Genomic DNA, 18,562 nt, shown 5'->3' with positions numbered 1-18,562 from the left:
GGAAAGTGAAATACACACATTTCTGAAACAATGAAGAAATCTTCGGGAGGTGGGGTGGGGTCAAAAAGTAGGTATTTTTGACACATTAAAATAAAATAATCTCTTGCAACACAACTGTTAAGTGCAAAGAAACGCAGCCCAAACACCACAGCATACACTGCTTTTATCTTTTTTTTTTTTTAAACCAATGTAACATTGAAGAATTCTTGATGTTGAAAGACTAATATATCAAAAAATGTTTCAAAATATCCTCATATCCTCTAAATAGCACTGTATCCTAATGACAGTGTAAGGAGAGTACTTACAGTTTTGCCTGGCAGGAAAATAAATTTAATACAATCATATAGCACAAATATGACACAAAATATTTATTTACAGTACATACATACATATTCATTCTTTTCACTTTATATTAATAGCTTTTCCCCCCTTTTAAAGCTATTCAGATTGAAAACGTCCAAGTCTGTCAAGAGAAGAGAACATTCTCAAAATAAATAAGAAACAAAAAAGGAAGTCAGCTGTAGTACACCATCTGCTTCCACAGCCCTCTTGTAAAATATGTTCCAGTTAGAGAGTACATTTACAATAACACGTTGACACTACTCACTCTTGTCTGCTTACATACTAAACAAATACCATCTTGGCATGAAGAGAGACATATGTTCAAAAAAAGGAAGAAACATTTGTCCCAGTGACATCTGAATTTACACAGGAAAAAGCCACCTCCTCAGGTCCCTAGAACACCTTCGCTTTTGAAGAAAACCTGTCATCTACTGTCTTCCAAACAACTATGGCAACAAGCATTCCAGTTCTGGAGGTCCATACTGTATTTTAGCCTATAGTACTTCTGCATATAGCTTCACCAACCACACATGTCCTACCCTGTGAGCTGCTACGTGACTGTCCTCCAGAATCACCAGCCACTACACACAAGCTTTTAGAGAAGCTCACACAAACGACTACAGCTTTTCTTCACCCTTCAGAAATTTAGTTCCTAAAGTACCTGGCCTGAAATCAATAAGCTGAAGACACCTGAAGATTCCCAGGATCAACACTTGGACAAAATATTGCTGGAGGTCAGCAGTCAGGCACCAGCTTGCAAAGGAGAAGGCCTTCCCTAGGATTTCTTCCCTGCAGAGTGTTCACATGGAAAGTTCTTGCACAAAAACAGACTGAAAATCACTATAGTTTCAAACTGGAGGCTGAGAGACCTATTTCGGTTAGGTTGTAGACCACTTTTTAAATTTGCTAAGTGCTACATAAGTGCCAAGTATTGGAAAACTACTAATTCGACCAAGAACAGATGCTAGAAGGCAGCTGTTCCAAGCTAAGCACGGGACTATGTTGGCACAGCCTTGCATTTAGAAACACCAGATGCGTCCACAAGCACATGGCCAGCCTCACACAGTGATGCAATCAGCGCACACCAGTACTTTTTCTACCCAGTTCAGAGACTTGCATAGACTGCACATGTTGAAAACAGGATTCCAGCCAAAAGGATTAGCAAATGGATTCTAAATAACTCAGAGTATTTGTTATTTTATTAAATATGCCTGCTTTCAGCTGGCATCTCATCCTGAATTTCAGCAAGCATTAAAACTGAGTAACATATTTTTAGTGTTTGTTTTTCCTACTGAGAGTTCAAAATGTATTTTCAAATTGTAAGGCAGTTCTTTTTTATTGTTTGTTTTTAAGATGCAAATTGAATAGTTCTATGTTTTCTCTACTTTCAACAGAAAGGGACAATTTTCCTGGTACCTCCAAACTTTGGGACAGAATTAACAAACTTAATTTTTTCCAGTAGGAAATTTATCCCAAGTAAAGTGGCAAGGCTTGATTCTCCTTTCATATGGATGCAAACCAAAAGCAATTCCACAACAGAGAATGAAAAAGTCCTGAAAAACTGAATCTCTCCACAGGGTTTGTAAATTTTGGGTTTCATCCATGGAACTCATCTTGAAATGTTTTGAGCACACCACCACGCCATGTCCAAAAAACACACATTAGCGTATGCTTAATCTAAAATCCAATAAGCCGAAGCCTGTTGTAGCCTGTTGAAGCGAAACACCCAGCACATCACAGACTAAAGCCCACAGGAGAAGGGATCAGTCTTCTGTTGCTATAGATCTTCAGAAACGAAGTCTCCCACTATTCCCCAAGCGGTTCAATCACCAGTAAATTTAAACTAATTTGAAAACAAGAAACCTTTATCGATGTGACTCTGCTTCCCACATCCCTAGGAACTCCACAGTGTTTTACTGTTTCTCTGTGATTGACAGTGGGCTACTAGCACAGAGCTTAAATCTTATTTAATAACATTTCTTAGTACAAACCAGCCTATTTAATTTTTGTTTTGTACTTGAACAGTGATTTCTCTATATGTGTAGTAGTTTAGCACTCAGAGTGGCATTTGTTCCTTAAGCTAAAAAGCTGTCAGTAGGAAAATAACATGTCAGACTTTACAAGCAATTCAGGATCAGCTTTTAACCAGGCTTAGCAAGGCATTTCAAATGCAACATGCTCATATTATTTCCATTCAGAAACCGAATAAGAGAAAAGAACCAAATGCTCAGAAATTAAAATTATTTTGAAATGGTATAATTAAAACATTGTGTTACCAGTTCCTTTGAGGATGGGTATTATCATACAAAGTAAAGACTCACCCTAGAAAGACACAGTGGAGGAGAAGAACACAGGAAAGTCAACTCTCTTCTGGGTTTTTGACAGGGTTAGCGGAAATCAGTTTTGTTTGGCAGGGATCTATAACATCTTGGACATTTCATTTCCCCAGTCATTGTAAAACTGTTCTCTAAGTGAGTAGGAAATAGTTCAAAATACAATTCAAGTCGACCTATAGATGTGCAAGGGTATTCTGGCCAAAGTTTAAAGCCAACCAAAAAACCTATCCCACTTCAAAAAATCTACAGAAGAGTCTCCTCTTAATATCTAGGACACCAGAAGTTGCTCCAGACAGACTGTCTAAATCTCCATGCCCAAATGAATGGCTGTTAGCTCTTAGACTCAAAGGAATTTGCAAATCAGGACATGGAAAAAGCTGTTTTGCTAATATTCAAATAGTCTGAACCAAATAACCCCCTAGGACAGAGCTTTGATAACTTATTGAACTTTTTCCAGCTGTGTGCATAAGTGAGGCACAAGGGTTTTACCAACCAGCAAGACATAGTAAGACATTACCTAATAAAAACTGATACTAATAGCAACAATCTCTAGCCTACGCTGAAAAAACAACTTTGATGCCTGGAGGTTTTGGCAACTATTGTATTTTTTTGTTTGTTTTTAAACTAGTTTTGTAATATGGCAGTAACAGTACTCTTACCAAGATTGGCCATAAAAATAAAAAAAATAGCCTGTATGAGATGCAACCACACTAAATCAGTACAGTTATAAAACAGCATTACAGCTCTAAAGTTCAGTGTTATAAAAAGATCATGTTCTTATGAAGCCCAGGCAGCCAGCTGCTTCATTTCGTCTTCATCCTCCACTCTCTTCCTGGTCGATGCTGCAGAGAAAGAGAGATTAACAATAACCATCAACTAATGTAACAGTCAGAACCATTTTGTTTGTTAGCAGGAGGACTTGCACAGTGCTTTTCAGTCTGAAGATCTCAGATCAATTTATTGAGTAGCAAGCTAAACGTAGGTAATGCAGTAATGAAGCTGATGAGGGATGCAACTATTGTGCCCCACCACAATGTGCTGTGAGAGGGAGCAGGCGCGCACCAGAATGCTGCAAGTTCTCTCACTGCCACTTGAGCAGGCACAAGTGACCTACCCCTGGCCGGCTGTGCATCCTGCTGCCTTTCCAAATGGTGCTGAAGGGTTCTGCGTGTGCAGGAGTCTCCAAACGCACTCACTCCATTTTAACGAGAGGTGTCATTTATTAAAAGGGAGAAAGAAACTCCTGAACTTATCTTTCCTCAGGTGACATCAATTAACTGCTGTGGTCACAGCAACAGCAATTCTCAGCTCTGTACGAAGTCCCACACACACTTTCCTTCTTTTACCCAGATCTCCTCTTGCACATTTTTCACATTCCCTGAGCTAAAAGCTCACCCGAATAGTCTTCCTTCACTGACCTACAATCTGCATGCCCTACAGTCCAGGTTCAACTCCGGCCCATAGGCTGTGCGTGCCAGGATTTGTCCTCCAAACCCCAGTGGAATGCTGTTACTGGGTGCAATACCCTCGTGTACATTTACAACAGCCAGTTGGCTCCCACCTGTGGCAGCCACACTGCTGGGAGCCACCACCTTGAGAGGGGCTGCAGCTACCACCTCCGGGGACATGGGAGACCAGAGGTCCAGTCCCTACTATAGAGGCCAGTGCCACTGGCTCAGTGCGCGACTGGGGAAGGTCACTATGCCTTGCTCCATCTCAGTTTCCTCATCTCTAAACTCAGGAGGCGTAACATGCATCTCCAATTAGAAGCATTATAGAACCATTTTGCTCTTATTTTGCTATTTCTGTGTAACAGTAAGCATGGAGTTTCACGAAGGATAAGCCAGTTTTGCAGGCCTTACACTGTATTAAAGTAACCAGCTACTTTTGCCTGAAGCAGTCATACAGACCGATGGAGTAGCAAATTAAGATAGTGAGAAGCACATGGAGATGGCCTGGGTTTAATAAAAATGTGAACTGGCACCGCTGAATCTGGAAGATGATGTACGAACAAGCCATAAATGCCTAGACTGCAATCTGCACTGGGTTTTCCTAAATCCATTTTTTTTACTAGCTGTTCTGCAATTAACTTAAGTAGATGAGGCCACAATCACAGTTTGAACATTTTAAACTGTTTCTCAGGGTTTTAAGTGCCAACTGCCAAAACACACATAAGAGTCTCCGAGCTGAGATGGTGTAACTAACCTGTTCTGCAGCAGAATGCACCATAAACAACCTGTAGCAAGTGTGCGTGCTCTTGCCACCAAATATGTATACTCTTTTGCTAGCATTAGTACACAACGAGTCTTTCAGCTGACAGAGGACAACAGGGACATGGTAAAAGGTACAGGTAAAAGTTGACTGTCTCTGGCTTAGCTCAAAATTAACAGCGTAGAACTACGGAAAAATAAGACCACTGCTTAATGCCAGGAATAAGTCTGTTCTGTAGAAAGAAAGCAAAGGAATGACAGTATTTCTTTAAACGTGTACTTCCTGCTGCCTCCTTCGTTTCTAATTAAAATACCAGTGGCAAATATCAAACCACTACCTTACAAAGCTGGATCTTTGTGACGCAAATATTTTGAATCTAGGTCAGACTCTAATTAAAAAAGACTAAGGATCTAATTGCCAAAAAGAGAAAAAAGGTCTTCCCATTCCTCAGTGATCTCACTACACTTCAGTAGGAGATGCATTCTTATATGTGGAAGGTCAAATTCCCCGAGTTTGCCTCCCCAAATCTACACAGAATTTGATCCCAAATGCTTTCATACAGAAAACCAGGATTCCACCCTGCTTTTTCTGATAAATAGATACTAAAATAGGAAGAGGAACCTATAATACTTTAAAAGTTAAAACACAGTTAAATACATGTCTGGAGCTCTCTCTTCCTTTCCTCCTACTCACAGCATGCCTTAATCATGAGAAGCGTAAAATGGCAAGCAGTTTACCAGGGCGAGAAGGCAGCGATGTGGACGGAACACTGGGCAGCCTGACATCTCTCATTTTCTTGTTCAATTCTTCTTGCTCCAGTTCTTCTAATTCTGCCATCAACTCATCCTAAATTCAAGCAAAACACCATTTACAAATTCATTGTCCTGACAGTGATCTCGGGCAAGGGCACATTTAACAACCATGAAGCAAAGCACTACTGAAAAAACAGTTTAGACCTGGAAACAAATATATTAAAAAAAAAAAGCATATCACAAGTATAATTTTTACTAAGTGTGGGCAATAACAACAAACCTTAATTGAAAGTTGAGAGGACAATGGAAGTTAGAAACAGACAAGGTATAAAATTAGAAAGAAAACAGTCAAAACTCATCAAAAAGGCAAAGAGAAAAGTAGGCAAAAAAAAAAGGTCCCTCTGCTTTCCTCAGGTTTGTTCCAAGTCTAGAACCTGTACCCTTTAACAGTCTCTAATTTTAATGTGCAATTTCTAGCATTTTAAAAAGAAAACAGGTTATAAGGTAACCTGTCATTAAAACATTATGCTTCAACCCTATCGCACAAGTCCAGGATTATATATGATTTCAAAGCAGCACTGGAATCAGAGATGTTCTCCTGGGTCCTGTTATTCACTTTTGAAGCACATAACACTCTTGGGCTTTTAGCTGCAGAAGTTGATTTGGACAGATGATCTAACCCACTTGTATAATACTAAAAATAAAGAGGCTACAACATTTTTTACAGAGACAAAGACTTATTCCTTGGCTGGAGCTTCCCAAAGAAAGGAAGCTAAATATTAGCTTAAATATTATTCTCTCTTTGTAGAGAAATGGACTTTTGCCATGTTGATAAAATGGTTTAAAAAGAAACAATGGGAAAAAGTGGGTGGGGAAGAAGTGGCTGTAGCAAACTGAGATCTACTAGTATTCAAAGTATTGAAATGGGCTTTGCCTACCCACTTATACCTTATCTCCAATGTGAAAATTAAAATGATAATTACATAGCCACCACAGGCCTTCCTAGACTTACTTTCTCGGGTTTTTATATTTTTAAGGCCAAAAAAGGCTACGGTTTGTCTGTCTGACCTAGTTCACAGTGCAAATACTAGGATATCATCTAAAAATTTCAACATCAGGTCTACAGCTGATGATGTTCAATTGACACCTCAAATAAATGTGCAGGTTGGGGCCCCATGTCTAACTTCAGCATTTAGCCGAGGCGCAAACGTATCTGTACTTTCAAGTGCCTCAGACAGTGGTGTGAATACAAGCTTCTTACTAAGTTAGTATCCAAGTTGTTGTAAAGTCAATAGAAACGGGTATTTCTGAAGATCTCTACATGGTCATCTAACACTCTCCCCCACCAAATTAGTCCTTATCAACCTCTGCTGAACAAGTAAACAATTAAGAGGCATGTCAGCCACGACAGGCTCAGGAAAAAAATAAAAAAAGAAAATAAAAAAGAGGTGAAGGAAACAATGATCATGACCCCTACACTTTTAACATAATGATGTGATGGCTAGAACATCTGCTCTCAAAGAGGGAGACCCAAGTTCTAAGTTCTAAACTTCAGGCATGGATTTAACTTCTGTTTCCCACAACTCAGGCATTGCTCTACAACAGCAATAACAAATCCACTTTCTCTTCTTGAACCTGGGCCAAAAAGAGAGCAGAGGGAATATACCATGTGAACTCTCAGGTTCCAGGCTTTGTCCACTGGAATGTGCATATTTTGCATTTGATTATCAGAAACAGGCCTCAAGGCAAGAGTCACGCCTCCCAGTGAGCATCCTACTCAGTAGGACCGAGCTTTTTTGCATTCTTCATGACATGCACTGTGTCAACCCAGGGAGAAAGAACCCTTATTTTTTGTGTCTATCTGGATCAGTAGAAATTAAATGCTTTCATTATCTCCTTATGTCCATGGCACATGTGTGAAGAGGAAATCCAACTTTGTGGTCAAAATGTCCTTCAAAAAAATAAAATTAAATTAAATATCATGCTCCAACACAAATCATCTCATAACCCAGCAACTAAGTAATTGATTCTAGTACTTCTAAGCTGAAGCGGCCTGCAAACCAGGTTTACGAGTTACTGGACAAGTGCTAAAACTATTATGCTCCTGTGCATAGGCATCACGGTACAATGATGCTCCATGCGACATTTTCCCAGAACAGAAAACAATAGAAAGAGAAAACAATCAACTTAGACTAGTATCTCTTATGAACTTCCAGGTCAACCTACAGCATGCTTAGGAAGTCTAGATTCCTAAAAGTTAAGCACTGATGAGAGGTAAGCAACACTGTATAGCCGTTTGGGATGGCAGTGTTTTTCAGCTGTTTGAAGCCCAGTTTACACAGGCCAAATCCCATTCCTTGTGCCAGTATTGATTAAATGTTTCTTGAAAGTCTATTTACCTTCAAAGTCAAAAAATAGGAAAGCAGATAATGGGAACAAAATACAAAGAATCATTATTATTTTCAACAAATTGTAACTGTTGAATGAAATTTCCTCTCCCCCCCAAATCAAGCAAATATGATATAGCATATGTATTTTCCTCTGATATCCATTTGGGCACGTAGGAACAAATGAGCTGGGGAAGGACCGAATTGTTTGATTCTTTAGAACATTCTTAAAATGATCCCTAGTGCTTGGTCATTTTAAAACTCAGTTAAAAAACAAAACCAAACCAGTTGTGATATTGAGCCTGATCCATAGCTCTGCATTCCACTGACTGCAGGAATTTTGTGTATGCTTGACCCTTGAGTCCTCAGACATGGTTGGATCAGAAGGTAAGTAATGTCCTAGTTAGACATCCAAAAATCAAGTCCAGGAACACTGGATGAAAGCTACTGCAACAAATTTTCAGGTCTTAAGTGCCTTGTGGGGGTTTCAGAAGAAAAATGCTCAAGGAAGAAACCTTATTGCCTCCAAGAGGAATTAATGTTAATGTTAATTCATTACCTAATGTATCTACGTCTGTAGAAAATCTGGAAAACAGGGAAAGCACCTGCACCTCCAAGCACCAAAAAAGACCTTAAAAAACTGGTCCAAATATTCAGATTTGTGAACAGCAGCAGCCTGTTCATGGCATAGGAACATGCACTTAGTCAAACAGATGTCTATTTGGAGCACAAAAAATTATATGTTTCAAGCATCCAGTTGGAGAAGTACAAATTACACGTTTTAGTGGCCACCTCCTTCCATGGTACAAATGAGGATAACAACTACAGGAGCGCAGTTAAAATTGGCTTTTTAAAATTTATATATAAATAAAAAATATTTCTGTTTTTACATATATATACACATTTTCTTTATTAAATTGTGTATATTATTATTTTTATATATATATATAAAAATATATATATATATAAAAATGTCCTAGTTAGGGTAAGCTAGAATCAAGGAATTCCACATCCACACCTTTTGAGAAACAAACCACTGTAACAAGCCACTGCACAACTAAATAACTATGGAGTCATTTAACAGCTAAAACTCACAGGCTTTACTGAAGTACTAACCTCATCAAACTCATCACCAAAGCCGGCTCGGTTTGAAATAGCGTCTGAAATTTCCTGGGCAACATCTTGCTGTTCAGTGATATCTTGCATCAAATCATCAATTTTGTTCAAGTCCCTGGCAAGATAACATGGAAACATTTTTTAAAGATATATCATTCAAATCCTATGGGAGAGACTCAGAAAAACTTGAACAGACTATTTTCTTTTTACGCCCATGGCTGTATAAACAGCAGAACTCACTGGGAATAATTTCCCTCACCTACACCTTAAGGTTTCTTGGCAAGATTCTGTGTGTGTTTTAGCCAGTCCAATTTCTTCCACTTTAGGATTATACCAAAAATCAAACTGCAGCAGTCTGTGTCTCTCTCCCTCTCTGGGCTTCCCATACCTCTGCCAGCCAACAGCCACATTCCCTGGGAAGATGCCATCTTCTTCCCAAGGTTAGCATCTTTATAGATGGAACCTTTTTGATGTTCAGCTTTCACCAGAACTGAAAGGAACTTAACAGGACTATACCCATTTAAAAGTTTCCCCTTATTGTTAACTTCATTATTGTTTCAGTTCCTGTTTACTTCTCCCAGAACAACCTTTCTGATTTAACTCTGTTTATTCAGGCAGGAAAATGCCTCATCAACAATATAGGACATATAAAAATACTACACAAACACACAAAAAAAATTACACTCTTTTTTATTCAGATCTAATTAGTACTTTGAACCACAAAATACATCTTATGGACTTTGAAGAAACGAGTCCACTTAATTTCTTCAACTAAGTTTTCTTCTGGAAAAACTGAGGGCAGAGGCCACTCTCTACTGCCAAGGCAGACTTCAAAAAAAAAAACCAGGTACCACACAGATCTCTCTAGTTAGTTGGACTTCCTTCTACACTTGCTGTTAAGAAAAGATACCTTTCTGCCAAATACAACATTAGAGCACCAATAGCATTCCTGACATTAAATGCCTGAACCAGAAATTAAGTCAAAACTGGCTGACTTGATACAATATACTGTAGCGATTAAATAGTTTGAAAGTGGTTGGTAAACTCAACTTGAAAGCTATTAGCGAGCACTTACATATTTTCATGCACTTTTTTCATAGCTTGTGCAGCATAACCCATATTCTTGAGCACTTCTGTGTTGGTATGGGAGTTTTCCAATGCCTCCCTCTGGAACTCAATGGTTGAAAGCGTCCCATCAATTTGACTCAACTGTTTCTCATATCTCTTTTTTCTCTTCAGTGCTTGTAAGGCAGCTGGAATGGGAAGAGGCAAAGTGCACTGTGTATTTTCATAGCAAAATGCAAGGACAAGTAGTTCAGCACCGAGCCGACCTGCAGAATTTATAATTCTCACCCTCCTACCTTACTAGTAGGGAGACAAACTTTGCCCACACCAGATCAGCAGCCTGTTTATCACCAACATGCTGTTGCATGAACATGCTGGGAAGCCTCTTTTAGATTAACTCCTTTTAGCACCACAGGGAAGAGCAGCTTCTTCCTCCACTGCGGGAGATCTTGAACTCCATCCTGTGCACACAGGCAAAGCAGCGAAGACGGGGAGGAAAAAGAAAAATGTCAGAGAGAAGCAGAAAGGACGAAACAGGGGAAAGAAACAAAGAAAAGAAGAGTTTGCAAAATATAAGTAAAAACTAAGGAAGACAGAGTAAGAAGATCTGTCATGATACCCACACCTCCACCAACGCTGCCTTCTAAACTTTGTCTCAGCAGCGGAAATTATCCGGTGCAACGGAGAGCCCACATGGCATAACCAAGCAGGTGGGTTAGAAGAGAGGAGGACTCACGCTTCTCTGGCTTTCAGCTGCATCTGTTTCTTACAATCACTTAGAAGCATGACCTTTAAACCTTAAAACTTGAAAACATACAGAACTTTGTAGACACAGCCACAACCAAATCCAGCTACTCCCCATTATCACTGTAAATTGGTTGAGATTTTAATTTTTTTTTAAAATATATATAGATATCTTTTATATTTGCTAAGTTATGAGCACCATACTTTGCCCAGAGTAAATCATTACCAGAATAAATGCACGTGACAAGCAGGAGGAGAAAAGGGCTTTCTCTCAGCCTCTGGGTGTGGAACACACACAATCTTGCCGCAAGCATTTCCTGACCGCTGTCCTTTCCAAACTACACGTGCCAGGCAAAAAAAACCAACCAACCAAAAAAAAAAACAAACACACAGACCACCAAAAAAACCCCAAAACCAAGCAAAACCAAAAGGGACTGAATTAACTCATTGCTCTTTCAGTGCTATTAATACCCATGTCCTTTCCCTTGTCTCTTACATTTAATTTTTATATCAGGTTCAGAGTCAGCAAGCAACTGCAGCCCCCCAAACTGAGGAAAACGATAGCAGTGATTACTGTCGCTGTCCTATTCACATAATTGCCCACATGCAATAACACTGAACCTTGACATTGGGGTACACATGAAGTTAGGATCCCTCCAAGGAGGGGGCACAGCTTTATGGTGTGTAACAACACACTAAAAAATTTAGTGCTTTGTTGACAAATGCTTGAATCAATATAGTCAAAGCTGTTCATCATTAGCTGTGCAAGGACAAGCATTCATACAAACTGAGATACACAATGACTTCTAGCACCTGCAGTAAAATGTTTCAGGACAGCAAACCACAATCACAACAGATTAATCCCAGTATTCAAATTCAAGATTTTCCCAGGTTTTGGGGCATGGTCCGAATATTCTGAAAAGGATGCATGAACCCCAGATGATGTCATGCAAGTGCCAAAGGTAAGAACTGTAAAATTCTCACTGGCAATTCCAAAGTACATCAGTTTGACTTAACGCCAATTTATCTTTTTATCTACTCATTATTTCCCTACTTATTTATGCTTATTATTGGTAGCATTAGGACACCAGCCACCCCCTTCCTTAGCTCTAGTTGAATCACAATTTTATCCTGGATTCTTAGTTTAGGAAACCAGAGATTCCAGGTAAATTTAATGGTCTGAAACTAAGCATAACACCAGCTGTGCCAGAGAAGACTTTAAAGCCCTGCGGACTGCGGAGCACTAACTGGCTGATGCAGAAAGGCTTCAGCTGGAATAAGTAGCTATCACAGGGAAATACTTCCAGTCAGTGTTTTTTCACAAATGAGGCTCTGTAATGGTACTGCTATTATTGGCTGCTCAGAGAGAAAATGAATTTCCTCAGTTACACACAAAGGAGTTGTTTTCAAAATCCTGAAGGTTCCTGTATTAAGATTTAATTAAACCGCACCCAAATTAAGAAACCACAGAAGAAGCTAGACTCTGTGTGACTTCACCTATTCATAAAGAGCTTTTCCTAATTATTGTAGTGCAACATATCATCTTTATTAATTCTATTTAGTTTTACCAGTGACTTATAGAACAAAGCACTTCTTAGGAAATAAATTCATACTCCTTCCTTATCAACCAAGACATAATTCCCACACTACGCTATATGCTTTTTCTCATTTATATTAAATGAATGCCCTTCATTGCACAGTGCTTTGTAACAGTAGCTCCTATAGCTAAGATACGAGAATTTCCTTGTTATTTGAAATCTGTTTTTCTGTTTTACGGATTATCGTGAACTTTAAGTGCTTTTCTACTGCGCATACAAGCATTTTAAATTTTGTGTGCAACTCTTATAAGATTGAAATACTTCACAAAAATGCTACTGCATTACAATAACCAAACTGAAGAATAACACATCTATCAAAAAATAAATAAATTGAGCAAAGAACATAAACTTACTTCACTGAAGGTCTAGGAATGGCACTGAAAAAGGGCGTTGGCCATCGGCCCAGTGAGAAGAGTCAAAGCAGGAGTAGAGTCTGAGGAACCAAGTCTAATTAATACCAATTCAACCAGGAAGAGGTGGAGGACTTCTCCCGGAAAAAAGCAATCTCACACACTGTCTCTGTCACGCTCCAAAGAAGCCGACTCAACTCCTGCATTTCATAATGAAGTGGTTAGCAGTTGGCTGGGCTTTAGCATGTTTCTTGTGCTCTACTTCTGAGTCCAGCAAGCAGGATACAGCTCATAGATTAGGAACCACTGCTTTTAATCTGAATTTTTATTTTATTTTCAAGATACGTGGTTGGAACAACAGCAGGCTATTATGTCAGTTTAAATAAGCATATTAAAGAACTACTGTTATTAACAGAAGGACCCTTTTCCAATACCACTGCTATGCTGATACTTTTTTATTAAGCAAGCAGAAATAGCCAGCTGGGCAATAGTAATCCTGGTCACGTTGAATATCCAGATTTCTAAAGGAAAGAACAAAAGTAGTGACACAGAAAGAGTTGTGGCAGGCTCCTCACGGTTTCATGACAGATCAGAATGAAAAGAGACAATACAGCGATAACAGCACCTTTACCTGTCAAGCCCACCACCAACACCCATCAGTACAGGAATTACTGAAGATCTCATCTTCTGAAGTAGAAATAAAAGCATTGTCTAGTAATCCTTAAAATTTCCAGGGGGAAACTGGTGAAGAAGGAAAAGAGTGTTTCTTCAGAAGATATAACACCACAGTGAAAATACTGGATCTCATTCTTGGATACAGTTCACAAACCTCTACTTCAGTCCTGCAAGGAATTGATGGATTACAATCTCCCTTACACCAGGGACAACCAAAAGAAATGCTGCTGAGGCCATAAAAATCATACCACCCTAAGCAAACTCATTATCAGCATTAATAATCCTTAAAACCTTCTGGGAGAAGCCACATACAGTTACAACTGAGGTGCTAATTCAAGAACAATAATGCACTTGACTCATTATAACCATTCCAGTTCATGGCAAGACACCTGAAACGTGATCATGAAGATCAGAGAACAACAGGTGTAACTCACAGAACAAGGACGCACTAAGGGCTTACTCATATCTCCCCGCCAGAAACCCTCAGTCCCAACCTGTCATACACCCTGCCATACGCATGACGGCCCTGTCCATGTCAACACACAGCTACTACATCGTTGTTTGGTTTCAACAGCCTTCTGGTAACAACTAACTCATGGAAAAGGAATGCCACATGGCTACATAAGCCCTGCCCAAATGTACCACACAACATGGTTAGCAGCATCTACTTGTAAAACCCTATGTGTTATTCCAACTTTCTATGTAGGTTTTGTCCTCAGTAGCACTATGTGTCTCTTTATGGTTAAGATTTAATCCTATTCTGGATGGCTTCTTTTAACTTAATTCTTTTCATTTAGCCATTTTTTAGGATCTGTGAAAGATTCGAGGCTGAAACAACACTCATTCACGTGTATGTTATTTTCACAGGCACAGGTACACTTCAGAAGACACATTTCCTTTTAAACTTTTAAAGTTCTAAAACATTCCGTATCAATTTCTGTCCTTTAAGTTTTCCTGTATGACCGTCAAAATATCGAGGATGAAAGGCCAATTTGCAGAAGGAGTTGGTAGCTGTGCACTGGCTGAAACTGAGAGACCCAAAAAAGGATAGCAAAAGATATAAAAAAAAAAAAAAAGAGTTTGTTATCTGGAATGGGGAGAAATTAAAAGGTGGTGCTAACTGTGAAAAGAAATACTGCTTATAATGACATAAACTCTGCAGGAGGAATTCCAGCACACATCGCTGTTTTGAAAACCCTCAAGTGGTCTAGCTGCAGTAAGATATTAATGGGGAACACTAGAAATGTATCACCCCAAAGGCATAACTAATTTCAGATTAGGTACAGGAACTGCAGAGATACTCACTTCATAAAGGAGAAGGCAAAAATATTTAAGTGATGCTTCACATCTATTTGCACAGCTAATGTGTTACGGCCTTTAAGTCAAGTTAAGCCTACTAATGTCACATGAACCCGTTCAAGAATCATCTGAACCCGTGAAAAATTGCTGGTGCTTGAATCTGCTCTCTCTTGCGTCAGCATAACTGACTCAGACTCACACGTCTAAAAATCAAATGAGATCATGCTAATTTGGTGCGTTATTCTAGACTTAGATACATCTTGCTCCAGTCTCCAACACTTGCTTTTTAGTTTCCACAGGCTTCTCCACAGATGCAATTAAGAAAATGCAACATTAAAAATTACCTACAAGGTCCCTTTGAAACATTTACTTTAACAAGGCAGTGAAGATTAAAACTTTTATTCTCTCATTTTTGTGTATGTTTACATAATGCTACAATAGCTGCTGGTTAGAACAGATTTCCTCTGAACTATATGGTACAGTATACCAGCTAATATGCTGCTATATGTAAATCAACAGCAATTAAACCACAAAGCAGTTGACATATGAAATGAAGGGGTATTCTTGGGGATTTCGGTTCACTCACTAGCCTGCTAAATTCAAGCACTTCGGCACAGCAAGGTTAGTTTCTCCTCTGACTGTAGTTAGACTGCCCTATTTTGCCTTTAGAGCCATTTTTGGCATGAAAAATTCCCACTCTATACTTCTAGCCCTACTCCTGTCTCTTTACTGTCCTTAACTGCAGGTTCCTGAGCAAATGACAGGATAAAAAGGAGTTATTTTTAACAACGATCTGCTCAACAATCCAGTTTGCAGCATGACTCCACAAACAATCGCATTGATAAAAGCAGTGGAATGGCACACTGAGCACAGCCATGGAAACAAACACCTGGTAGAAAAGCTTCATATGTCAAACACTGCATGCCTGATGCACAAGGCCGTCGTTTGACAAGCACCTGGAAACAGCATCAACCGGCCAAATTAAGGGAGAAGCAGATCCACCTTCTCCCAACAGCAAGTACTCATTACTGCCTGTGCACCACCCTCTCCTTCACAGGTGCCCGAGCACTTGTGCAGCTGTGGACTCAACTGGGTAAGTGGAATTTAACCTACCTACCCTGGGTAAAAAAATAACCCAGCCAAAAAAACCCACGACATCTTACAGCTACATCCAGCTTTCTGAAACACACCCTTGAGAGAGCTCTGCAAAGGAGGGAAGGGAGAAGCACGGGGGCAGGAGCGAGGCAGGAAGCATTGCTTCTTCCTGCAACAATGCCAGCTTAAAGTCCAGCCTTGGGATGAAGTTCCACAGCAGTGGGTCCGGATCTAAACAGGAATTGCCACAGTCACAGGAGCAGGCCTGTTTTCTTGAGTCAGCCCCATTGCACGGGCAATTGCACAGGGCACCAGACCCAGAAGCTGTCTCGTTGCTCTGTCCCACAGCAAGTTAGTTTTCAGCTGGGTCACCTTCCTGAACTAGCTCACTGTGCCAGCACACAGGTTCCAGTACCTGCACAAGGGGACAAGACAGACGCTCCAGTTAAAGCCAGGGCAGCAGAAAGTTTGGGACTGGGACAACCCCAACAGCTCCCATGCCGCAGAGTGGCACCAGCTTTACTCCCTCCGAGTTCAATCTGTCCCATCTCAGCCAATGCCTTTAAATCCTTTCTAAATAAATGCTTTTTGCTAATGATTATTAAATGCTAAAGTGTTACAAATATAGATTAAAGGGCTAACCAAAACACCTTCAAACCACAACTCCTCACAATTTCTAAGTTACGTGGCATTAACTTTTTAAATTATCCAAAAATATAAAGAGCAGATGAAGGACCTACTTTCTTGTTATGCCACAAATCTTTAATTCGAAATGTTTTGCGTCTGTTTTGAAGTTTTTAAAGAAAAATAAAGCCTGTAATAGACAAACAGGTGACTCAAGGAAGTAATTAACTTGTTCCTCAAAGGCCTGTACATCCCCAAGACATTAGCTACCATCACTTGCTTCCCAGAGATGACATCAGTATAAGCAGGATCCAGACCTTCTTATCCCTTAGTACTCTCCCCTTGCCAACTCTGCCAACAGCAGCCCAGACCCGTAGTCACTAATGCTCTGAATTATGATCCGTTTTTTTAGTGATAGCACATACTTCCTATGTGATTTGAGGCAAATTACTGAATCACTTTGCTCCTCAGTTGCCAGCAGTATATTCTCCAACCCTTACAGCTGGGATAATGTGAATTCTTCCATGAATATACAGGAGATCCTCACGTTCGTCAGCTCCTCTGCTATCTGCACAACCAACAAGCAACACACAGGCTGCGATCCCCAACGCACAATGAACAGTACTTTGCAGCACCATTTATCCAACTTCAACTGTAGTGCACAGCACGAACAAAAGTATCGCGCAGGGAATCACTGACATTAAATCAGTTAAGAATAAAGCACCTTGTTATCAGCCCATCATAATGAAACCATGAGGCACTAAACGCTAACAGATGCCAAAGACGCAAAGCCGCCGTCGTGTCCCAGCGTGCCAACACCGTGGTGACGCTTGCTGGGAGTCCACAGCCGAACCCCGAAACACACCGCATACCCCAAGTCCCCCCTATCCTCATTAGCGCCCAGACCACCAGGAGAGGTTTGAACCCCGGTATTTAAAGCCTCGCAAGCCCCCAAGCCGCCGGGGCCGGGCCTGGCAAGGGCTCACCTCGCTTGTTCTTGGTGCCATGCTGCCGGGCTGCCGCCAGCTCCCGCTCGATCCTCGTCTCCAGGTATTCCTGCTTCTTGCTCAGCATCTCCTCCGTCTCCCGCAGTCGGGCCAGCGCCTCCTGCGGCGAGGGTCCCCCGCGGCCCTTGGAGGCGGCCGAGCCGCCCCCCTTGAAGAACTTGGAAATCTTGCTCATGGCGGCGGCCTCGGCTCGGCACCCGCCGACGGAAGGGTCTGCCCGGCCCGGCCCGGCCCGCAGGAGCCGCCCCACCTGGCGCAGGCTGCGACGGCTCTGCCTGGGCCCGCGGGCGGCGGCCCCGCACCTGGCGGCGGGGTGGGGCGGGCCTGGCACCGGGCTGCCCGCCCAGGGGCGGCCCCGGGGAGGCCGAACCGCCGCTGCCCTCGGCGGGCCTCAGGCGTGCCCGCCCGCCCTGCCTCCGCTGGCGCCGGGAGGTGGAAGCGGGCTTCGGGGGGCGGCCGAGGCGGGGCCGGGCGGGCCTGCCCGCTGCGGGGGCGGCTGGCCAGTCTGCGCTTCCCCCCGTTTTCTGTCAGCCCCGCGCCGCAGGGAGGTGCGCTGCGGGAGGTCACAGCGCTGGCCGGGACACAACAGGTGACACGGGCGGAACGGCTCCCGCTGACCACGGTGTGCGGGGACAAGGGACAAGACGCGGAGCCAGCCGTTCATCAGGGCCCTTAACGCCCGGGCACAGGAGCGCGCGCGGGCCAGGGCTGAAAAAGTAAACATGAAATTCTTAAGAAACGTGGCTTTTAAAAGCGCGGGTGCACGGCGAAGGAAGGCGCAGCGGCACTAATACATTACAAGAAGCATCTCGGAGAGCTACCCTCCCTCTCGGAACGGGCCCTTGTTGGGAGGGCTGACACGGCTAACGACAAAAATAAGCCACAAAAAATACTTTTTGCCCTCCAAGACAGCTGCCTGACCCACGCACAGCCCCAGCCTGAAGCCGGACGCGCCGCTCAC

At 41.7% G+C, this 18,562-nt stretch overlaps 1 protein-coding gene across 1 annotated transcript; it reads right to left on the bottom strand.

The window, feature by feature from the left end:
- Positions 1–344: 344 nt before the first annotated feature.
- CHMP4C (charged multivesicular body protein 4C) lies at positions 345–18,009 on the bottom strand. Its single transcript, XM_063327121.1, has 5 exons — positions 17,581–18,009; positions 10,220–10,397; positions 9,145–9,259; positions 5,627–5,735; positions 345–3,520 (listed from the first exon to the last, which is right to left on the bottom strand). The coding sequence occupies exons 1-5, from the start codon at positions 17,774–17,776 to the stop codon at positions 3,456–3,458; spliced, it is 663 nt and encodes a 220-aa protein (XP_063183191.1). The 5' UTR covers positions 17,777–18,009; the 3' UTR covers positions 345–3,455.
- Between the last annotated feature and the right edge of the window lie 553 nt (positions 18,010–18,562).

Source organism: Chroicocephalus ridibundus, chromosome 2 (genome assembly GCF_963924245.1).
Source record: "Chroicocephalus ridibundus chromosome 2, bChrRid1.1, whole genome shotgun sequence".
NCBI classification, from domain to species: domain Eukaryota; kingdom Metazoa; phylum Chordata; class Aves; order Charadriiformes; family Laridae; genus Chroicocephalus; species Chroicocephalus ridibundus.
The sequence above is the reverse complement of the archived record's forward strand: the minus strand, read 5'-3'. Positions and strand labels throughout refer to the sequence as shown.

Coding starts and splice junctions, on each gene's coding strand:
- CHMP4C (XM_063327121.1), bottom strand. CDS start 17,776: ATGAGCAAGATTTCCAAGTTCTTCAAGGGGGGCGGCTCGGCCGCCTCC. Junction 9,260..10,219: donor AAAAAAGTGCATGAAAATAT/GTAAGTGCTCGC, acceptor TTATCTTGCCAG/GGACTTGAACAAAATTGATG. Junction 3,521..5,626: donor ATCGCTGCCTTCTCGCCCTG/GTAAACTGCTTG, acceptor CTTTCTCTGCAG/CATCGACCAGGAAGAGAGTG.